This window comes from Argopecten irradians, chromosome 3 (assembly GCF_041381155.1).
Source record: "Argopecten irradians isolate NY chromosome 3, Ai_NY, whole genome shotgun sequence".
Taxonomy (NCBI): domain Eukaryota; kingdom Metazoa; phylum Mollusca; class Bivalvia; order Pectinida; family Pectinidae; genus Argopecten; species Argopecten irradians.
The window spans coordinates 9542176-9567794 of record NC_091136.1 but is presented as its reverse complement, the minus strand read 5'-3'; the positions used below and the strand labels follow the sequence as shown (position 1 = coordinate 9567794).

At 35.7% G+C, this 25619-nt stretch overlaps 1 protein-coding gene across 1 annotated transcript; it reads right to left on the bottom strand.

Annotated features, from left to right (window-relative positions):
• Positions 1-789: 789 nt before the first annotated feature.
• LOC138317506 (BAG family molecular chaperone regulator 1-like) lies at positions 790-14800 on the bottom strand. Its single transcript, XM_069259232.1, has 7 exons — positions 14700-14800; positions 12702-12836; positions 12339-12421; positions 11467-11580; positions 10610-10780; positions 9725-9780; positions 790-3008 (listed from the first exon to the last, which is right to left on the bottom strand). Exons 1-7 carry the CDS (start codon positions 14767-14769, stop codon positions 2993-2995), a joined length of 645 nt encoding a protein of 214 aa, XP_069115333.1. The 5' UTR covers positions 14770-14800; the 3' UTR covers positions 790-2992.
• Between the last annotated feature and the right edge of the window lie 10819 nt (positions 14801-25619).

The window sequence follows — 25619 nt, the reverse complement described above, 5'->3', positions numbered from 1 at the left end:
ATTTTGTTTTTCCGATCAGCCTCAAAATCTGTATGGCACAAATATGGACCAAGGGGACCCTCCATGTGAAGTTTGAACAAACTGCCTGCAGCAGTTTGTAAGAAATAGTGATAACAAGCATTGTTTACGGACGGAAGACGGACGACAGACGACGGACCACGGACGCAGGGCGATTTGAATAGCCCACCATCTGATGATGGTGGGCTAAAAATGGCGACTGTGGCGGCCATCTTTGACTTCGGATCGACTCAAAAAATAACAACACTTTGTCGGGACCATGTCAGGATCATTTCATGCAAGTTTCAGCCAAATCGCAACGGTAGAACTTGAGAAGAAGTTCAAAATGTGTTTTCAAGATGGTGGCTGTGGTGGCCATCATAGATTTCAGATCGACCAGAAAAATAACACTTTGTCAGGATCATTTCATGCAAGTTTCAGCCAAATCGCACCGGTAGAACTTGAGAAGAACTTCAAAATGTGTTTTCAAGATGGCGGCAATCTTGGATTTCGGATTGACCCGGAAAATAACAACACTTTGTCCGGACCATGTCAGGATCATTTCATGCAAATTTCAGCCAAATCCCACCAGAATGTCTTGAGAAGAAGTTAAAAATGTGTTTTCAAGATGGCGGCTGTGGCGGCCATCTTGGATTTCGGACTGACCCGAAAAATAACTAAACTTTGTCGAGACCATGTCAGGATTATTGCATGTAAGTTTCAGCCAAATCGCTCCGGTAGAACTGGAAAAGAAGTTCAAAATGTGAAAAGTTTACCAATTGCGGACGGTGGACGACGACGGACGAAACTCGATGATCATAGTTCCTCCTGACCATTCGGGTCAGATGACCGAAAAATACAAATTGTGGACCTAACGTATAATTATATAGTGTATGCCTATCATCTATCTTGTGAAGCCGCGGACTAAAATGAGGTCACAACATCACCTGTGACTAAATGAGGTCACCAACACCACGTGGGACTGAAATGAGGTCACAACACCACGTAACCGCCTAGCTCAGTAACTCTGAACAAGAGTCGACACTGATCAGAAGTAAACCAACAGATAAATGCTAGGCGATTCTTTAGATGGGACTTGATTCATCATTCTTGTCAAGCAATTTCCTAGTGTATTTTCATGTTTTGTCGTAGGATGTTTAACCAATTAAATGCTGCAGAAATGGACATTAATTAAGCCAATCAGGGGCTGTGGAAGTCATCCACATTCAAAAACTAATTCAACAATTTTATGAACCAGTAAAAAACTTGATTTTTTGGTCATTTTTTTATTTACCAAATTAGATTACAACTTGGTATATATGTCTAATAAATTAAAATTACAATACATTTAATATTGATGTTTCTTCCTTGAATTGTTTATGATCTTTTGTCAAAAAATAAAAATCCAGACAAACAGCCACGAAATAGTAGTTCATGTCTACCTCACATAACATACGGCCCCATTGGGGTAACTCATGTCTACCTGACAGAACATACAGTCTCATTGGGGTAACTCATGTCTACCTCACAGAACATACAGTCTCATTGGGGTAACTCATGTCTACCTCACAGAACATACGATCTCATTGGGGTAACTCATGTCTACCTCACAGAACATACAGTCTCATTGGGGTAACTCATGTCTACCTCACAGAACATACAGTCTCATTGGGGTAACTCATGTCTACCTGACAGAACATACAGTCTCATTGGGGTAACTCATGTCTACCTCACAGAACATACAGTCTCATTGGGGTAACTCATGTCTACCTCACAGAACATGCAGTCTCATTGGGGTAACTCATGTCTACCTCACAGAACATACAGTCTCATTGGGGTAACTCATGTCTACCTCACAGAACATACAGTCTCATTGGGGTAACTCATGTCTACCTCACAGAACAAACAGCCTCATTGGAGTAACTCAGGTCTTCTTCACAGAACATACAGTCTCATTGGGGTAACTCATGTCTACCTCACAGAACGTACAGTCTCATTGGGGTAACTCATGTCTACCTCACAGAACATACAGTCTCCTTGGAGTAACTCAGGTCTACCTCACAGAACATACAGTCTCATTGGGGTAACTCATGTCTACCTCACAGAACATACAGTCTCATTGGGGTAACTCATGTCTACCTCACAGAACATACAGTCTCATTGGGGTAACTCATGTCTACCTCACAGAACATACGGTCTCATTGGGGTAACTCATGTCTACCTCACAGAACATACGGTCTCATTGGGGTAACTCATGTCTACCTCACAGAACATACAGTCTCATTGGGGTAACTCATGTCTACCTCACAGAACATGCAGTCTCATTGGGGTAACTCATGTCTACCTCACAGAACATACAGTCTCATTGGAGTAACTCAGGTCTACCTCACAGAACATACAGTCTCATTGGGGTAACTCATGTCTACCTCACAGAACATACAGTCTCATTGGGGTAACTCATGTCTACCTCACAGAACATACGATCTCATTGGGGTAACTCATGTCTACCTCACAGAACATACAGTCTCATTGGGGTAACTCATGTCTACCTCACAGAACATACAGTCTCATTGGGGTAACTCAGGTCTACCTCACAGAACATACAGTCTCATTGGGGTAACTCATGTCTACCTCACAGAACATACAGTCTCATTGGGGTAACTCATGTCTACCTCACAGAACATACGGTCTCATTGGGGTAACTCATGTCTACCTCACAGAACATACAGTCTCATTGGGGTAACTCATGTCTACTTCACAGAACAAAAAGCCTCATTGGCATCTGGAAATTGTTGATGCTTGAATTACTTGCTTTAGACTAAGGGAAGTAACTCTGAGATACAGAAGTTAAAAATTGAACTAAAACTGAACACAGCACACTTCATCAGAGTTCTGCTGTTGTGTTATATCTCCCAGAACGTTGGAAGTCTCGAAATTCTTCTTCACTTTATACAAAATACATGTAATATCTGTTTTTATGCCTTTAATATTTCTGTCAGCTTTCTTCTCCGCTAGAAAAGAAAAATAAGATTTAGTCAATGGTATAAAAAAATTAAATTGCATTTCTTTCATTAGTAACACTTAATCTAAATACTCACACATGTATAACAAATTCTGCACATAAAACAAAGACTTTTCCAGGGGCGTAGCTAAAGGCTTTTAAGTGTGCAAGCCCACGATGGGTCTGGGGGTCGCCAAGGCACCCAGCTGGTCCAGGGCAGAGCCCTGGTTGGGGGTTCAAGGGGCCAAATCCCCCTGACGGAAAACGGTTTATGGTTAATTATCCATTATGGATAATGGTTAATTGTTTATCCCCGAAAATGATATTTGGTAATACTTGGTATTGCTAAACTACAGTTATTAAAATCAAATTAAAAGGTCCGTTTGCTACCTGTGCGTGAACTTGATAATTACGCGTAAATGTTTTTCTGGCTTCTATTCCATCTACATGTATCTTGAGTGACTCTAAGAGGATTTGAGGATAGACTGGAGGGAACTTTCTTACGTTACGGATTTTTTAACATATGTAACAATCGAATTGTACATATGTGCGAAAAAGTGATGAATACAACAAGGGCCCAATGGGCCCGAATCGCTCACCTGCAATCTGGTAATCATACATGGTTCATACTTAACAAATAGAGTAAATAAGAATTTATAACATCCCTAAGCACATTAGAGGCCTCTTTGCCTCTTGGTTATTAAAAAGAAGTCGTTTAATTTTTTTAGCCTATTTGACCCCCGTGACCTTGAATGAAAGTCAAGGTCATTCATTTGAACAAAGTTTGAAGCCCTTGATCCCAGCATGCCACAGGCCCAATATCAGGTCCCAAGGCCTCTTGGTTATTAAGAAGTCTTTTAAAGATTTTAGCCTTTTTGACCCCTGTGACCTTGAATAAAGGTCAAGGTCATTCATTTGAACAAACTTGGTAGCCTTTGATCCCAGCATGCCTCAGGCCCAATATCAGGTCCCTAGGCTGTTTGGTTATTAAGAAGAAGTCCCTTAAAGATTTTAGCCTTTTTGTCCCTGTAACCTTAAATGAAGGTCAAGGTCATTTATTTCAACACACTTGGTAGTCGTTTAATCCAGCATGCCACATGCCCAATATCAGGTAAATAGCCTTCTTGGTTATTAAGGAGAAGTCGTTTAAAGATTTTAGCTTATTTGACCCCTGTGACCTTGAATGAAGGTCAAGGTCATTCATTTGAAATAACTTGGTAGCCCTCGATCCCAGCATGCCACACGCCCAATATCAGGTCCCTAGGCCTCTTGGTTATTAAGAAGAAGTCGTGTAAAGATTTTAGCCTTTTTGACCTCTGTGACCTTGAATGAAGGTCAAGGTCATTCATTTGAACAAACTTGGTAGCCCTCTATCCCAGCATGCCACATGCCCAATATCAGGTCTCTAGCCCTCCTGGTTATTAAAAGGTCAAGATCATTCATTTGAACAAACTTTGTAGCTCTTGATCCCAGCATGCCACAGGCCCAATATCAGGTCCCTAGGCTGTTTGGTTATTAAGAAGAAATTGTTTAATTTTTTTAGCCTTTTTGACCCCTGTGACCTTGAATAAAGATCAAAGTCATTCATTTGAACAAACTTTGTAGCCCTCTATCTTAGCATGCCACATGCCCAATATCAGATCCCTAGCCCTCTTGGTTATTAAGGAGAAGTCTTAACAAGATATTTTAGCCTATTTGACCCCTGTGACCTTAAATGTAGGTCAAGGTCATTCATTTGAACAAACTTGGAAGCCCTTCATCCCAGCATGCTATAAGTCAAATTTCAGGACTCTAGGTCTCCAAGTTTTGGAGAAGAAGTTGTTTAAATGGAAAAGTTGACGCCAGACAGCTGGACGGCTGGACAGACAGACGGCTGGACGACGGGCAGGTGAGCTAAAAATGGCGCCTCATATTATAGGGTATAAAGGTCAATAAGGTATAGAAACATACAGTCTATCTTGACAGGAATTCTAATTTCTCTATATCATTCTAACAAGTGTATGTCAGTAGATTGTACATTTCCTCTGGGTTGGGATTTTGGGGCAATAATCCCATATCTAGATAAGATGGCCTATTCCTATTTTGCAGACTTTTTGGGGCAATAATCCCATATCTAGATAAGATGGCCTATTCCTATTTTGCGGACTTTTTGGGGCAATAATCCCATATCTAGATAAGATGGCCTATTCCTATTTTGCTGACTTTTTGGGGCAATAATCACATATCTAGAAGAGATGGCCTATTCCTATTTTGCGGACTTTTTGGGGCAATAATCACATATCTAGAAGAGATGGCCTATTCCTATTTTGCGGACTTTTTGGGGCAATAATCACATATCTAGAAGAGATGGCCTATTCCTATTTTGCTGACTTTTTGGGGCAATAATCCCATATCTAGAAGAGATGGCCTATTCCTATTTTGCGGACTTTTTGGGGCAATAATCCCATATCTAGATAAGATGGCCTATTCCAATTTTGCGGACTTTTTGGGGCAATAATCACATATCTAGAAGAGATGGCCTATTCCTATTTTGCGGACTTTTTGGGGCAATAATCACATATCTAGAAGAGATGGCCTATTCCTATTTTGTGGACTTTTTGGGGCAATAATCCCACATCTAGAAGAGATGGCCTATTTCTATTTTGCGGACTTTTTGGGGCAATAATCACATATCTAGAAGAGATGGCCTATTCCTATTTTGTGGACTTTTTGGGGCAATAATCCCATATCTAGAAGAGATGGCCTATTCCTATTTTGCGGACTTTTTTGGGCAATAATCCCATATCTAGAAGAGATGGCCTATTCCTATTTTGCGGACTTTTTGGGGCAATAATCACATATCTAGAAGAGATGGCCTATTCCTATTTTGCGGACTTTTTGGGGCAATAATCACACATCTAGAAGAGATGGCCTATTCCTATTTTGCGGACTAAGTAGAATCTACTCTAGATCTGTGTCACTAATTTACGAGGTGTCACTTTTTGACAATTTCATGTTCGGCTATTGACTTTGCGTGTCTTTTGGTTTAAGCTTGAAGAAGCTATCTTGTCGTTTATTATGTCTTCTTCATATTTATGTACCAAGCAACACAAGCACTAATCATCCTAAACCCGTAGATTGATAGTAATAAACGGATACGACTTCCTGTTCCAATCCCGGACTTCAAAACTGCATGGGTATATTTCACTTTCAGTAACATTAATTTTAATTAAACCATCTACGTTTAGTATATTTTTTTTCTTGTAATTCTACATTACATTCAAGATCTTGACGGATCAACATAAATGTTTTAACTTTACAAGACACATACCATATTCGACCCAATAAGCGCCCATGTCCCTGTAAGCGCCCCTCCACCTTTTTGAGGCCTCGATTTCAATTGTCCACGCATAAACAAAGACCAAAACTATACTAAACTGTCTAGATTTGCAATAATTTCGTCTTATTAGCACCTTCTCATTTTTTTTTTCAATTTTTCAAACGGCCTGGGCGCTTATTGGGTCGAATACGGTACATAGAATTTTTATGTGCAAGCCCTGGCTTTTTTTTACGCCCCTGTTTTCTGGAATCGTTTTGCCTCAATAAAACTAACCAGGCTTTGTAATCTCCACAGTATTTTTAACACTTACAGATAAATTTCATGATGTCACTGAATTATCAATATGTAAAAGCATAAAAGCCAAATTAACAAACAACTAATAATAAAATAGCATCCAAACAAGTTTCAAGAAAATTTTACCATGATTGATCACGGGTTACCTCCCCTTATCTGATTGTTTCATCAGTCATTTCATCAGTCGCTCTTGTTTCAAATAGAATTATTTCATCAACTATTTCTGTCTAACACCTGTAGTTCTAGTTTCTCAAGCCTTTAATTTTTAGAATCAACTGATTTTTCCTTTTCAAAGACATCTCCTTCATCAAAGTAACCTGGTCACAAAGGGGTCATTTTAACATATTAAGGTACATGCTTTATAAATCGAACATGAGTTGTCTCCCATCAAAAGTTAAAATAGGATACAAAATAAAGATGAATATTCAAATATAAAAACAATTTATTGCAGATTAAAATATGTGCATGCAAACTGAAACAAAAAAATGTAACAAATAAGAAACATCTTGATATTCCACACATGAAATTTACAGTGTGTCTTTTAACTGTGTTATCTGCCTTTATAATCAGGAAATTGTTATATCTCATTCTTAGAGCAAAATTATAACATCACTCACGAAACAACCTTTAGTTATAAACAGCGTTGATGTTTTCTAGACATACCAAGAAGAGATCTGGTACTATGAGATAATTAAAAGGGTAACAGATAGGGCCTAATTTAATATACATGACTAATGATAGTCCAAAGGGTCAAATATACAGTGTAATTGGATTACCATATTTGACCCAATAAGCACCCCTTCCCCTTTTTAGGCTTCAATTTCATTTACTTCCAATTAAATGCAGGCTGAAAATATTACAACTTTGTTGGTTTCCTGACTGATATCTGTTTCCAATTAATTTATGACTTATTTTTTTAAATAATTTTTATAAAAGGCTAGTCCCAATTTGTTTCCATTAAGTGCCCCCTTATTTGCTTCAATTATTTTAAGCACCCTAGACGATTATTGGGTCAAAATAGGTATACATATATACCTTAGTGTGGGGTTGGAATATGGGAGCATCTTTAAATATTTTGAGATTTTTGTCTGATGTTAGTGTGACTACCTGATGGGAGACAGACACCTAATTCTTGCTTGCAAAGACTTATAACTTTGCACAACAAAAAGGAATAGTAATACTGAAATGGTAAGTACTTAGCATGTTTAAAAAAAAAAAAAAAATAGTATTCACATCAACCTACACCCATGACATGGAAAGAATTCAGCAAATAATGTTTGGCCACTATGAATATATTGAACAAACTATCTATATACAAATATATTGAATTATATTGATTTCATGCATTTTTCTTTTATTCCTTATCAAAATCTATTCATAAAATGTGTAACACAATATATATACAGTTATCAAAATTCATTAATATTCTTTTAAGAATATACAGAAATACACATAAATTATATATAAAAAAAAAAAAAAAGATACCGGTATTAATATTTTGTGTTTAAAACATACAAATGTATTTTATTATGAATATGGTATTCAAATAAAATTTGTGAGAATAAATTAGCTTAGTTCAGACTTTGATATGCGTGTGGTTTTTGAAAGACAAAGGTATTATCGGAGTTTTGATTACCTACATGTGTAGAGTGCAGTAGGCGGTAAACGAAAAACGCTAGTACCTTGATAATGTTCTCTGTTTTATCTGGAACATTGTCAGTCTGCTTTATAATAAATATATTTCTTTTTCAATACTTCAACAGTATGTTGTACATTACATGTAGTTATGATACTACTTATTGAGAAATAAAGAACTTAATATTTAGTCAATGACCATTACATTATAGGTCTTAGAAAACTCTTAAAGATGCTCCACTGCCGACAGAGCATAAATGATATTCATCATTTTAACAATAATTGGTGTTTAATTGTGTATATATGTATGTCTAATAAACACACAAAAAATAACATAAAATGATTTATTTTGCCTTTGGTGCATGCGCAATCAGTAGTTCATTCCATATAGGATATAGTGCCCTGGAATTTTTTGGGATGCAATCAATAATTTTTCATATCTTTAACTTGAAGTCAAATTAAAAGCTCAAACTTTTCAGTGGTGGTAACGGTGTAAAGTACGTAACTTTTGTAGCTTAAGAAAAATACTTAATAGTCTGCTCCTGATTTTGATAGTGAAGAAATACCATTTGTCAGCGGTGGAGCATCTGTAAGTCTAAAATTTAAACATCTTTACCAAAGCAACGAAGAATTACTATAAATCATTAAATATATAATTTCATTTAAGGGTTAACTTGAATAGATTTTTTATGTTATGGAGATATAACACAAAAATCTGAGTGTACTCTAAATAAACCGCGAAGCGGTTTATGATGAGAGTACACTTAGATTTTTGTGTTATATCTCCATAACATAAAAAATCTATTCAAATTAATCCTTATAATTCAATTTACTAAAGATAATCTCTTCAACATTTAAAATTCAATTTGGGACTCTTTTGTCTATGAAATTATTACGCCGTCATCTCAGCCAATCAGGAGCGACGTTACAAACGGCGACGCCATTTTTTCCTTTATGGGCTGATAAAGTAAATTTTTAAGCCAATGAAAATGCTCGTAACAAGCAAAAATGAATTATCAGAAAATAAAGTGTTATAATACTGAAAGTGATAAAATAAAGAGCCATACATTGTTAATAGATATACATAGATGCAAACTCATCATTAACGTAACAGCCTTTCAGAACACACACTAGTTTAAAATAATTTTACTCTTTAATAACATTATTTTTTTTACAAACACTCAATTTATATATTAACATACAAGAAAACACAACAATATTTTTAGCACTCCTGGTTATCAAAAATTATCATTATACATGGTCTTTATTGTTTAGCCCAAAAATCACCACAAATGGTTCTCAAAAATTTAAATAAGATCATGAAGATATCTTTAAAAAAAATCCATCAGTGGACCACTTGCTGAAATGCGTTAATCCAGAGTTTGGTAAAGGTTAAAGTTCATGCAGGTGCAGTGCCAAGGTCAAAGGGTGAAAGCTCAGAGTTGAGGACAGAGGTCAACAATCAAAATATGGCAAACCTGGTTTTCATGTCTTTAACGCCTCTCAATAATCCATCACAGCGGTCCAGTAAGGTCTGATACAAAAACATTTAAATATTTCCTCAGGATGTTATACCACATAACAACACTTAAAACATTTACAGTAAAATTCTTCTGTGCATTTTACAACTCTATCAGATTTATAGATAAGATGTATATTGTGATATATTTAAGGTTTAAGACCCTGTTTAAACTAGTGATTTTTTTATGTCTATATATCACTTCTTAGGTATAGTTTAACAAAACTTAGTTACTAAAAAGTGTCTATGCATCATATTTTTTGGCAAAATATGCAAAATAAAATGTACATTTCAGTTTTGCCAATCCCAAGGGCTCAGTACAGTTTCTGTCACCAAGTAACCATGCCATGTTATAACAGAACAAATGGACTCGATGTGTATGCCTTTGAAAAGTCGAATCCATTCAAACCATAGCTCCTATTATATGCTATAAACACTCATACATGCCATACCTCCCGGCGTGAGACAAAACCTCCCGTATTTCAAAGGCTTTTATTATGATACTAACACCAGTATACATAATAGCATGGTTATTTGGTGACAGAAATATGTACTGAACCCTGTGGGCTTTCCAAAAAAAAAAGTGTACAATTTTTTGCATAATTTGCCAAAATTTACAAATCACACAACAATATACGAGTTAACAGTGATATCCAAGGTTAGGACGGCTGTATAAACACTTTACATCAACTTAGTTATGTTCAAGTACACCTAAGAAAAATCACTAGTTTAAACTGGATCTTAAACCTTAAATAATTTAATATAACTATACACTTTTGTGAAAAATTAACAACAACCATAAGTAATTGATATTTCTATCTTAACAAAAGTCATCATAATTTACCTGGATTCTGTCCACCATGTTTTTCCTCTTAGCACGACCTTCTTTGTTGAATTCATCAAATCGAAGCGAGTCTAGAGATTCCAACATCCTTGTGAAGTTTTCTATAACTACAGCCAGCTGTTTGTCCAGGTACACCAGGGTATCCCGCTTCTTTGCATCATCCAGAAAACCCTACAGTGTAATATATACCAATAAACAGACACCATACAGCATAGTCACAACAAGAGGTCAAAAGGGCCTTAACGGTCATCTGAAAATCATCCGAAGTTTGTTAGAACAAGTTAGCCTTGGTTAATGCATATTTTCTAAAATATTGACATCAAGATGAACAATTTTTATACTATGTCAGTATTGCTTGCATCGAAACCAAGATGTTATAGTGGATTTACAGGCTAAGGGAGGTAACTTTCAAATTGTTGATTAGATCAAAGAAGCAGAAATACTTTGAACACATAAATTTTCTTTATGTTGATGTTATTGTTTTGGAGAATCTTAAAAGACGGCAACCTTATTTGTTTGACAGATGCTTCTTTTTGTGTCTCTTAACCTGTGTGTTTCTATCTGTGTCTCTTACCCTGTGTATACTATCCAATGTATCTATCTGTGACTCTTACCCTGTGTATACCATCTTACCCTGTGTATACCATCCATTGTTTCTATCTGTGACTCTTACCCTGTGTATACCATCCAATGTATTTATCTGTGACTCTTACCCTGTGTATACCATCCAATGTTTCTATCTGTGACTCTTACCCTGTGTATACCATCCAATGTTTCTATCTGACTCTTACCCTGTGTATACCATCCAATGTTTCTAACTGACTCTTACCCTGTGTGTTTCTACCTGTGACTCTTACCCTGTGTATACCATCCAATCTGTACGTAAGTTCACTTAATTTTTGCTCTTCTACAGTCAGACTATTTCCCACTTTCCCAATGCGGACCATCTCTGGATCGTCTTTAGGAACAGGCTGTCGCCAAAAACAAAATACAGATTTTTTTCATTAACAATATTTGAAAATATTTCACACAAGTCTATTACACACACAGCAAAACACACCTCACCTCATGCATCTCAGACATGATATAATGAAATCATCCTTAAAAATGATGTAACATTGAAAAAACCCATCCACTACAGTAGTAACAAGTGCTAATGAATAATATGATGTACTCATGATGTACACCATGACTATGACGACTACCTTGTAGTCAATATAAACATAAACTTATGTTATAGAACTTACGTAAATCACTCTCGGATGTAAGCGCGAGGAGTCTTAGTGTGGGAGGAAACTGGAGTACCCGGAGAAAACCCACGTGATCGGGCAGGTGACCCCTGACCTTTTCCCGTCCGTGCCAAGGATCGAAACCCAGTCGGCTAGGTGAAAGGCGAGTGGCTTAACCACTACACCACCCGATCAATAAGGTAATCAAGTCTTTATCAAGATAATCAAATGGGTAAACTTGTAGCCTTCTGCGATATTTTAAATGTGCAGAACAACTCCTAAATGTGCTGCCCTTGTTCCAACGCTTCCAGTATCAACATAAGTAACCATTCCCTCACTATGGTTATCATAAACGACGGTTAGACTTTTAATATATAATGTACCTTAAATCAAATTTAGAGGTATATAATAATAATTAATATAATATACATATATACCTCAGATACATCATTAACAAAGCAAACTCTTTCTGAATGTTTAGAAAATGATGAAAAAATTACCTTTTTTCCAATTAGCATCACCTTAACTCCATCCTTAAGACCAAACACAGACAAAGATTTCTGTGAACCAGTCAAGGATTTACCTGCAATATAAAAACAAGCCTTGTCACTGAATCTCATTTTGATCAATCAGATTCAAACAAGTATTTCATTTTAAAAAACTGAGAAATTATAAATGATTTATTAGTACAAGACAATATTTATAAACAATGTAATTACAAATTGTCAAATAACACTTAAATAAGTTCAAGTTTTCAATGATCCTTTAATCCAAAATTTACAAAAAGAAAAGAAAAAAAGTTGGTAATAATATCTAGCACAGTTTTGATTAATTTAGAAAGAAAACAGTAGGCTAAATGAAACCTTTGTATATCAATTTTTGATTTTCTGGTGGGACCTCTGTCAACTGATGGACTTTCTCCTGTAAGTGGGCCACGGTCAGTGAATCGCCAGCCTCACTAGCAGGTAGGCTGAGTTCAATCTTATGCTTTTGAGACCCTAAAATAATAAACAAGGGAACAAATTAACTTCCCCAACATACAATTGGCAAAAAGGAATAATAAAACTAATGGGGTTTAAAGTAAGAGGAAATACCTTATCGTGTATTTGAATCATAGTCAACCTCAAACTCCATAGAAAAATACATGTACAAGTATATGTGTAGGAATAACGTTTGTGTTTCTGCCAATTAATGTCCAGTACAAAAGAGATATAACTGCACGTTAACATGTAACACGGTTACTGTACAGTAGTGTATAGAAAAATACCTTTGATCATCACATCTCCAAAAAGACAAATACAAAAACAAAAAACAAACAGTAAGAAGATTTGATAAGAATAAATACCAAAGCATACATGTATAGCCACAAACCCTGGTTTACACATATAGTTTGACAGTCACAATCATAGATGTCTTTATTATAATATATTTACACTTGCTAGGCTTGGTCACTATACGCTAATACTAGCCGATTTTGTTTACCATAACTGCATGGTAACATTGAACTTTGAACTTGCGTAAGGAAATGTTCTGTGCAACGTAAAAGGACTACTTTTTTAAAAAAGAAACACATGGCTTTGTTTACATTTTGACGCAACATTACGTGTATATTGTTGTTTTTCATAGAATTTTGGAAAAATGTAAACAATATATACATGTTTTATATTTATATATGATTCAAACAATTTTTAAATTAACAATTGTATAAAGAAACGGAAAAATATCCCGACCGGGGCGACGTGCTTTCATTTTTGTTAAAAATGATGGGTGTCAAATGTAAACATTACCTCTGTGCCTATGTTCGTCCTACGATCGAGCCTTTGGGGTGGACGGGCGTGAGACCCTCTGATAGAGGTCAGTTATAAACATATCCTCTTGTCTTTGTTCTTTGAGGATTTAATCATGTGTATTATAAAAACATGCACCGCTAGTAATCCACGTGTTGACAGTTACGCGTCACCACAAATACATCCATCGAACACAAGTGAATTTGTTTCATCTATCGATGGCGATATGGATCTAAGCGTAGATTATATAATCACATGGCTCCCAAGGATGTAATATCGTCAAGTCAGACGACATCTCAAACACATTGAGCTACTTGAAAATTGGTGTTTTGACAACTTAGGTAAACTCAAGTGTGTAAGCGTGCGTCAGCTTCGCCTCGCTGCACAATAACGGTCACCGAGTTCACACATGTGGCCGTGTACAAATTTTTTATGTTATTACGCTATATATTAACTTTTAGCAAAATTGAATATATATCTTAAGTTCTGATCTGATTAAATAAAATTATCTCTGAAATTTACTTTGTTTGTCCTGTTTATTTTACAAAAATATTGAACTTTTTTTGTCGTCGCGGATGAATAATTCTACATTACGTGAAGCGTCATCATTCGCCGTTCAATCGAGTAAGCTCCTCCCACTTTTGACCGACTTTTATTGAATAATTACGTCACTTTAAAATGACGATTTTATTGCCAAAAATATAAATAAAAAGTCGTGTGAGTGTAAATATAGGGATTGGATTTCGTTTTTATGTTAACCATGCTTGTATGGAGCAATTCCTCTAAGAATATATTCTATGGGGTAACGCGCCCCATAGAATATATTCTTAGAGGAATTGCTCCATACAAGCATGGTTAACATAAAAACGAAATCCAATCCCTATACTGAGTTTCCGTGGTCGCTCATCCGAAACATTTAACACACCATGCCAAGATTGAATGTTAGCAAATAATCTAGTGCTTTAGAAGTAATGTCAATATTAAAATAAAAACTGTTTTTAAAAAAGAGTTCATTACATCAAATAAAATAAGGTGTCATGATCTGATTATAAAAATAAAAGGGTTTTAGCCCACCGTAGATAACTTCGAGTTTTAGTCTTGCTATCGCAGCCATCTTGAATCCAAAGCAACAATTGATCCTCATCGGTGAGACACTTCATAACTTCACGACTTCACTTTCGGAAAAAAACGTTTATGTGATTAAGATTTCAACAATCAAATATTGGTAGCGGTGTACAGTAGATTTGAAAAAAATCAGCAAAATAATGTGCAGACTTTAATTATGTACACACAACTTTTTAACCCTAACGATGCTCCAACGCCGACAATTGGTATTTGTTCACTATCAAAAAAACAGGAGCAGACGATTAAGTATTTTTCTTCAGTTACAAAAGTTACTTTCTCTACACCATTAGATCTACCACAATTGAAAAGTTTGAGATTCTAATTTTACTTCAAGTTGAAAATATGAAAAATAATAATTAATTGCACCCCGAAAAAAATCCGTGGCACTATATCCTATATGGAATGAAGTACTGATTGCGCATGCATCAAAGGCAAAATAAATTATTTTATATCATTTTTTGTGTTAATTAGACATATATATACAAGATTTAACACCAATTATTGTTGTAATTAATGATGATTGTCATTTATGCTCTGTCGGCGGTGGAGTATCTTTAAATAACATATATATAAATTATGAAAAGTACACATAACGTCACTGTACCCCATTTGGTACAAATTTGACATATTTTTTGCGATATTTTCAATCTGCATTCCTTGTGATTCAATGTTTGTCAGTTTCTGCCAAGGACTGCCTTTGGGGTGTACGACCACAATAAAAAAAATTATCGTCGTAACTGCAAGCTAAAAATAGACCGGTTTTATTCCTCACTACGTCACTTCCGGTTTTGATACAGCGAGCGGACCCCTTTTGGTACACGGGTCACATTTTGCTTTGAGATTCTCGATTGGTGTGCTGAAATTTTAATTTATGCACTTTGATCGAAAGGTATGGTATTCATACATCATTCTGTGTGACTGTCTTTGATATTGCAACTTCTTCAAAATATAGAAAATATGGGATGTCCTTTACTGATTTAATTAAAAATAGAACATTACCTCACTTTCTCAGTGTTTTAGTATATAAATTTGGTATCTGCAATCTATATTCCCCGGTTCAAATACCAATGATTTCATATATAGATATTTATTGTCTCAAGTAGTGTGGTAACAAATCAACAAACTTTTTAAATTGTGACAGGGTATATTTAATATCCTGATCTTTCCTTCCCCCTTTTTGTATAAAACGAAAAGCAAGCACCTGTCCATCTGGATTTAAGCATATAATACATTTGATTTTTCTTTTACAAACCCTGCTGTAAATAGAAAGTGCATTTTGTTCCCTATATCAACAAAGATTTTGTACCCTTTTTTTTCTTTCTTAATAATCCAGCCATGATTGGATAGATTTGTTAAGATCATTTCCAAGCTCTGTACCTGGCTTCTATAATTTTGTCATGTCTAATTTTCCACTATTTTGTTTCCACATATTGCTGTTAGTCAGGCAGAATGGAAAAACCCCGAATTGAGAGTGTAGGAAGTCTAATTTCTTGAGGTATATTGCTTATACATACCAAAAGCGGGTTTTTTCATATGTAAAGATACCCAGGACAGTATTAAATGCATGGATGAAACCATAATATCTCTTTTGCTTTAATTTCCCACGATTAACTGTATGTGAGCTGTTTGTTTTAAAATTAAATTTGGTCCTGTGTTTAATATCAAGCTGTTCAAATTTCTTTTGGGCATAGTTTGATCATCCATGCATCAACCTATGGCGGGGCTTACAATACTGTGGTATATTTTCTGTAATCACACAGATAGAGTATGCATGGATTTTAATAGTATAATGTACAGTAGTTGTTTTTTCAAGGTATATACCTGTTGTACGTCAGGTCCCCTGTTTATGTACTTTTATACTTCTCTAGTACTTCTTCCTCTCGTAGGGTAATACATGCAGGTACACTGTATAAAAGTGGTCATATTAAGTTGATTGGTCAGGGTTTAGAATCTATAATGGATGCAATAATAAAATTAAATGGCTAAGGAGGTAGAACTGTTATGTATTAAAATGTACATAGGTTCATTATTTAAAAAGACTACAACTACAGCTACTAATAGCATACTTGAACAGGGCACAATCTTAAAGATTCTTGCAATTTCCAAAATCTTACAGATGACAAATAAATGTTTTTATGCAACATTTGTATCAATTCAGGATTTATCAATTTAAATATGAAATGTTATATCATGTCCATTGTTGACATGTATCTATGCACCTGACCATATTTTACAGGTTAGAAATCACTAATGGTATATCATGTATCTTATTAAGACTACATGTATGATTCCTAAATGATGGGAGAGGAGACCAATAAATGAAAAGTATTGGTCATGTACAGAGCAATGTTGCATTCCTATATACCCAATAATCCAGAATGATTGATCTAGTGATGAAACATGGTATAAGTTCAATGTTATAATTTTTTTTGATTTATGACTGCATGTGGGACATTAAATCTCCATGGTGATTCTCATAATATCTCTTTCCTGATCAGGTCATCTGTTACAAAATTACTTTTTAGTTCTGATAATTTTGTGTAATGATACAAACTATTATCTATGAAAAATAAAGTATATTTGCTGCAAATCTGGATTGCCCTTTGCGTGTTAAGTAATTTTATAATTTTGAGGAACCACTTTTAAAGTATATGTACAAATTCTACTGTACATCTTATACTTCTATGTTGGCATGCTTACACTGTAAGCATTACATAATGTATCTTAGTATGTACAGGTTCATTTAAACTGTACACACAATCTTAAAAGAGTACATGAACATTGTATGTTCATTGACTTGGGAATGTCATAGCATGGTCACATGTTTAGATTTGATTATCACTGACCATATTTTGATATCTATATTGACAAAAGTACATTCATATGGTAGTACATGTAGGTATATCCAAGACTTGTGACATTAATCTCCATGGTGATTCTCAGTGATTAATAAACAAAAAAAAAATCTGTAATAATTTTTATGACAACCACTTACACATAGTATATAGATATATTATATATACTAATGATGTCATTGCTATAAATGTTCCGGATCATTATAAAGACAAAAGTACATTCATAGGTGCCCACAAACCGTAGCACCTGGCCTTGTATCCGTATCATTATGTGTGGTAATCGTTTATGTCAGCAACGTTGAGGCATGCGCATTGGTAGTAAAAACAAAAATGGCGAAGCGGGATGTTTGAATATGCGGTGTTTTATACTCAGAAAACTGGCATTATCTGCTCTAATAGAAGAGGTATCCGTTAGTGAAATGATTATCCGAGGAGAAATTTTCAGGGATATAGAGAATCATTTAATTGTGTTTACTTTTGATGAAAAAACAACGGATAACAATGTAGCATAAAATAGCCGTCGTAATGGCTCTATCTACGGCTCCCACTAACATTTACGACCCAATTCCCGCCCATTTCGATGTAGGTTATAGCGAATATAATCTAGACGATCGAAGTCAAATTTGAGATTAAATTGTCCCATTTTATACTTGTATTTTTATATCAACAATAGTATAAATTGTAACCTAGAATCGTAGACGGGAAAACCCGAATTTGTACCAAAAGGGGTGTCGTGTACCAAATGGGGTGATGGGTCACGTTATATTGCAAATAATGTTCACAAATATGTTTTTCCTATATAAACTAAAGTAAACTTGACCCCTCCCCAGGGGGTAACGTGAGACCCAAAGCTCATATAATTCACAATTTTTATAAAACACCTTAAGACCTTTCCATCTATAATTATTTGATTCTACTATATCCAGAATTTTAGAAGATTTTTGAAGTTTTAGCCTTTTTGACCCTTTTTTGGCCCCGCCCCTCTGCCCCCAGGGGGTCGGCCTGGACCAATATGGATATGATATTAAAATGCTATCTCAGGCTAATAATTCTAACCAAGTTTGACTCGTTTCCAATGAAAATTGAGCAACAAATGCTCATAAATGTGTTTTCCCTATATAAACTATAGTAAACTTGACCCCCTCCCCAGGGGGAAACGTGAGACCCCAGGGTCATATAATTCACAATTTTTGTAAAGGACCTTAAGACCTTTCTATTTATGAAAAGTATTTGTTTCTACCATTTCCAGAATTTCAGAAGAAGATTTTTTGAAGTTTTAGCCTATTTGACCCTTTATTAGCCCCACCCCTCTGCCCCCAGGGGGTCGGCCAGGACCAATGTGGATATGATTTTAAATGCTATCTCAGACTAATAATTCTAACCAAGTTTGACTCGTTTCCAATGAAAATTGAGCAAAACATTCTCATAAATGTGTTTTCCCTATATTAACTATAGTAAACTTGACCCCCTCCCCAGGGGAAACGCGAGACCCCAGGGTCATATAAATTCACAATTTTTATAAAGGACCTTAAGACCTTTCTATTTATGAAAAGTATTTGATTCTACCATTTCCAGAATTTCAGAAGAAGATTTTTGAAGTTTTAGCCTATTTGACCCCTTTTGACTCCGCCCCTAAAGCCTCTGGGGGTCAGTCATAGAAAATTTGTTAATAGGATTAATTGACCATCTCATACTAATAATTCTGACAACATTTGACTCATTTCCTATTACAAATGACCAAATAATAAGCAAAAATGTGTTTTCCCAATATAAACTATAGTAAACTTAACCTCCTCCCCAGGGGGAAACTAGAGACCCCAGGGTCATACAATTCACAATTTTTGTAAAGGACCTTAAGACCTTTTTATCTATGAAGAGTATTGGATTCTACCACATCAGTGAGTGAGAAGAAGATTTTTGAAATTTTACTCAATTTTACCCCTTTTGGCCCCTCCCACAGCCCCCTGGGGGGTGGGGACCATATAATTCACAATTTTGATTGGCCTTATGCCTAAGAAGGTTTGTGCGTAATTTCATTGAAATTACTTCAGCAGTTTTGGAGAAGAAGACGAAAATGTAAACTGTTTACGGACATTCGACGCACGACGGACGACGCACAACGACGGACAAAAGGCGATTAGAATAGGTCACTTGAGACCTTGTCTCAGGTGACCTAAAAATTTGGATTTTCAACCCAAAATTACACCCCTCCACTAGATTTGTTTTCTTGAATACAGTTTAAAACCAGGCATCACTGTCGTGATAGCGGAACTCAGCCTATTTAGACATAGGTATAATATTAAACTTTTGAGCAATATTACCCCGTACCGCGGCTATCAATTTCTGCTGCTACAGAATTGAGTTTTTCCGTCTTAGACCGCCCATTAGGATTAAATTTTTTATGCAGATATTAAAACAGGGGCTTTCTGCTTAATAAAAATCCATAGCCATTCGGTCTAACTGTACACTGCTACATATGTATTATTGAAGATGCTCCACCACTGATTCTTAGGCCTACTCAGTACACCATTACCACAATTGAAAAGTTTGAGCTTCTTATTTTAAATAAATAAAATATTGAAAATGATTAATTGCGTTCCAAAAAAAATCCATTCATGTATGTCACTATATGCCTTACAATGTATCGGTGCACCAAAAGCAAATTAATTATTCTATATGCATTTTTGTGTCAATTAGACATATAAACACAATATATCGCCTAGAACTTATTGTTTAAACATAAGGACGCCGGCTCGGTAAAAAAAACAACAAAAAAACAACAACAAAAAACCCGACAAAATGATATTTTAAGCAATCTATTCATTTGATGCACAGTACCTTATGCGCCGATTTGAATCTTCTGGACCCAGTATTGTACCTTAATTGTTTATCATGTATTAACATTTAATGGGCTACCGCCAATAAAGTCTATTATTTATGACGTCATAATTGTAACTTAGTATTCTGCTTCCATGTATATAATTTGACTCTTCAGAGTGCGTTACCCTCTTTCAAAGGCTTAAAATCCCCAGTACGTAAAGTATATATTAACAGTTAAAAAGATAAAAGTCGTCAGGTGCATGCCTCATGCTGGTAGTAGACTGTCTTCATGTACATTGTAGTTTGCTGCGAAATCCGTCCAGACTGGTTGCTTCAGCGGATGATTCAGGAAGTCTATTCCAGTATCGAATAACTTTCAGGGAAAATAATGTTCTGAAAACATCTCTCCGAGATTATGGTGTATACGGATGGCATGTCCTCTCCTAGCTACATAATGTAGTCCTAAAGTCACTCTGTACAAGGTAGTGCTAGCGCTGTGATGGAATGGCTGTAACTGGTGGTAAATCTTGTACAACATCAATAATAGAAGAATCGTTATGGCGAGCCATATGTTTGTCATATTCTATTAATTCCGATATCGGAAATTCGGAATAAAAAGTAACTTAGCTTGCCGCGGAACATGTCCATGGAAGGTGTAGTTGATGTTGATTGGTTTCCTCTTCCGGGTAATACTCATGTCTGCGTTGAAAACCTTCTGCCTAATGTTCCAACGAACAGTTTCGCGTGTGTCTCAGACTAAATCTCACAATATAGGAGGCTGTCATCAGCGAAAAGCTTGACTTTGGAGCATTTTGTCTCTGGAAGGTCGTACATAAAGGCTAGGGGTCCAAGATCTGTCCCTTGTGGCATTCCCGATATTACAGGTGCTGTTGTTGCTCGATGTACGGCCATCAAGTAGAACTTGTTGTGTCAGGTTTCTAAGGAAGTCGAGTATCCATCACAATGTCTTACCTCTTACTCCATAGAAAGCTAAATTGTAAGGACGATGTCAACCTATCTTCACCTATCGTTTGGCTAATGTCTGGTCTGGGAGATCGTTTGGATCGGAATCCATGTTGCGAGTACGACAGGATGCACATTTTGTCAAAGTTGTCCATCACCTGGCTATGGACGATATGTTCAAAAATCTTACAGGGTATCGATGTTAGTGATGCTGAAGCTCGGTGTTTCTCGCCCTTATTGAAGACAGGGGTGATGAATGCATCTCGTCAATCATCTGGGATGGCACTGCTGTCGAGAGACTTCTGGTAGAGGAATGTCAGGATCAGGGCTAAGTGTGTGGCATAGTCATGCAGTATCAAACTCTGGCGAAGCAACATTTGAATATGCCTCGTCAGTCTGGGCCTGTCATTGATGTAGTGTCCTCCTTAGTGAATACTTACTTGAACTGTTCATTCAGTATTTCTGCCTTATTCTCCGTGTCGCTGTAGATTAACCCATTTACTTTCCTGGGCAGAGCAACGCCTTGAGTGTCCTGATATTTTCCCTTCAGATAGGACCAACAGAAGCGCTTTGGATTGGACCTTCGGTGATAACTTCATCTAAGTATATGTCATGTGCTACCCCGGTCTCCTTCTGAGCTCGTGATTTCTTTGCCAGTCCCTTTCTCTGTTGGTACGTCTGGCCTTGGAAAATGCACGCCGCTGTCTTCTGAGCTCAGTGATTGTCCATGGTATGGAATAGCGAGGCCTGGTAAACTTAGATGGTATGCAAGTGTCCATTATCATGTCTAATATTTTGTCTCGAAATGATGTCCATGACTCGTTGACTCTGGTGTGAAGTCTGATGTTTGTATTCAGATCCAACATCTGCCCTGTTCCGAAGGTGACAGGACTTTGTATAGATGTGTAGGGTGATTTTGAACGTAATTATCGCTCATTCTGAACGGCAGTAATCTTTTTTGTGAAGACTTGCTAGAAATGTGATGTTTTTAGCCGCCAAAGCACAGGAAGCCAAACTCAGTGAAAATGGATGTTGTCATACATTGTTTGTATTTGGTGGATGGACTGATGGGTATATATGACGGTCATGTGATTTGTTTTCCAAAAAAATACGAGATTTGAAAAATTATTAAAAAATCGGGTCTCTGTTTTATAGTAAATATACCCCGATTTTTAGATATTTTTTCAAATCTCGTATTTAAAAAATAAAAATAAATAAATCGCATGACTGTCATATATACCCATCAGTCCATCCACTAAACACAAACAATGTATGACAACATCAATTTTCATTGAAGCTAGGTGGGGTAGAAGATTTGTCTCGGGGAACTTTCCACCCTTTACGTATATAGTACTATGTAGAGTATGACTTTTACCGATTTTTGATGTAGACCCCTAAAATATTTAAAAATGGTCTAAGGGCACTCTGGTGGATCCATAATTATATAAACTGTAACTAATTATCATATTCCTAGCTGTGTGCTATATAAGCAATCTCATTAAAATACATATCTTCATATTGATATAACCAAAGTGATAAGGACCCGTATTTTAATCAGATATATATTAATATCGTATTCAAGATATTTTTATGTATTTTTTTTGTGGTTTGTTGTTTAGTTGTAGTTGGTCTTTATCGCTGTAGTAGGTTCTGTAATAATAGTCAAGCCATCAGTAAGGTTCAGAGGTTTATTGGTATTGACCATTTCATGATTCAAAACATACAATCGAAATTAATAAATCACAATTTACATTGTAGTAGTTCGAATACAAGTTATTTTCTAAATAATAAACCGATTACAATATTGAATAAACAATTCTTTTGTTTTGGGGAAATACTCATAAAATGGAGGGAATAATTATTTTACGGTAGAGTACATAATATACGCTTTGCGTGAAAGGAGCCGACGGGAAAATTAACAATATTAAAATCATAATTATAAATAATTCAATAAATTGACCAACTACAGATTTTAGCAAAACAAGATAATTTCTTAATATGAAATAATCAAAGCAATAGCAATGAGCATGTAATGAAATTACTTCCGAAGATGACAACATCACCGATGTTCTTACGGTAATTATAATAAAATACAGAAAGATTTATGAGTAAATATGCTTATTCTAAAGAAAATAATCTAGTTATGGCTAACAAATCCATGACTACAACATCAAATAATTTCATATTTACAACAAGTGTTAAAAGTAAATAGTACACGACTTGAAGTCGCAAAATAACATGTCTGTTCAAGAAGATTTATTATTTAAATCCTAATGATCTATATTCATACAATAATCAACATATGCCGATATTATTATAATACAAAGATAAACCATTATATTTAACTTGTAAAGTTAATGTTACACAGCGTAATGTAAAGAGACTTAGCTCTTAGAATGTCTTACCTGTAATAATAGTCAAGCCATCAATAAGGTTCAGAGGTTTATTGGTATTGACCATTTAGCCTCTACTCTTATATAGACACTGGATGGCTGATTGGCTACAGGTGATACTCACAGGTGGTAGGCTAGTTCCTGTGACTCAGAAATAAAAGATTTGAAAGTTCGGCCAATACACATGTCCTTAATACTAATGTGTATTGGCCGAACTTTCAAATCTTTTATTTCTAAATACAATATAAAGTAGCACTGTATATATACACAGTAAGGTGCATGTTTAAATATTTTAGCCTTTTTAAACCCTGTGATCTTGAATGAAGGTCAAGGTCATTCATTTGGACGAACTTTGTAGCCCTTCATCCCAGCATTCTACAGGCCCAATATCGGGTGCCTTGACCACATAGATATTGGCAAAAAGTCTTTCAAAGGTTTGGCATATTTTAACCCAATGACCTTGAAAGAATGTTCAACATGTTCATGTTAAAAAACCTTGTAGCCCTTCAACCCAGCATGCTACAGACCTAATATCAGCACCCAAGGTCTTTCGGTTAATGAGAAGTGGTTAGGCTAAGATCATTCGTATGAAAAAAACTTTTTAGCCTTCATTCCACCATCGGTCTCTAGGCCCCATTGTTATTTACAAGAAGTAATTTTAAGATTTTAGCCTTTTTGACCACTGTGACCTTGAAGAAGGCGAGGGTTATCAATTTGAACAAACTTGGTAGCCCTACATCCCAGCATGCTCCAGGCCTTATATCAGTACCCTGGGCCTTTCGGTTAGTAAGAAAGTTGATTAAAGATTTTAGCCTGTTTGACCCCTGTGACCTTAAAAGGAGGTCAGGGTTATTCATTTGAATAAACTTGGTAGCCCTACATCCCAGAATGCTACAGGCCCAATATCAGTACCCTGAGCCTTTCGGTTTTTGAGAAGTTCTTTGAATAAAAAGTTTATGGACTGCGCACGGCAACGGACTAAGTATGATGACTATGATAGGTCATCCCGATCCTTCAGGTCAGATGACCGAAAAAAATTGACAGCCGGACGACAGACAATGCACAATGCCAGAAGCTCATTTTCCCTTTGGACAGGTGAGCTAAGCTACATCTAATAAATAACAATGAATGTGTTCCAAAAATACGAACCAAAGACCAAGCTGGACCTCATTAGTAATACTTTCTGTAAAAGTGTCGAAATCCATAATGGCTGCTTAATAGCCATGTTGTTTGTTTCTGCTCAAATTAGCCAATTTCTAGAAATTAAGACAAATGTGTATATGAACTGTTAATGGTGGTCTAAATGTATAACCTGTACAGTACAGTATGTATTGTTACCAGCAGACTAGATGATAAGCACAATGATGTATCTTCACATAAATGCCTTAACTAAGCAAAAAATATAATGGATCCTTCTTTTTAAGTTTCCACATTCTTATTATTCCGATTAATTTTTACAATTGAAGATGATCAATAAGCTATGGTATTTGCTCTACAACTGCAGCTGTGGTGCTTACAATACATAATATGAGTATGAAGGATAGAGCATCCACACCAAGATTCCAGATTTGTATATTTATTATTATTTATGTTTGTTTGCCAACTGCCATCAAGGCACAAGGCAAATTTACATATGTGTTTTCAGACCTAAACTGCAAATTACAGATTACATTACCAAATTATGCTATATACATAACGGTGTCAACTGATCAAAAACAAATTGAAACTTCACATAGATAGGAGAACATATAATAGTAATAGACATACATTGGTAATATATAAAGGTGAACAAATAATGAATAAAAAGTTTCTTGAATATGGATCTTGTATATATATGT

Excerpts from the sequence above, each read along its gene's own strand:
- LOC138317506 (XM_069259232.1), bottom strand. The coding sequence starts at position 14,769 with ATGAGGATCAATTGTTGCTTTGGATTCAAGATGGCTGCGATAGCAAGA. Across the intron at positions 11,581-12,338 it reads TGATGCTAATTGGAAAAAAG|CCTGTTCCTAAAGACGATCC; the intron begins GTAATTTTTTCA and ends TTTTGGCGACAG. Across the intron at positions 10,781-11,466 it reads GATTGGATGGTATACACAGG|GGTTTTCTGGATGATGCAAA; the intron begins GTAAGAGTCACA and ends ATTACACTGTAG.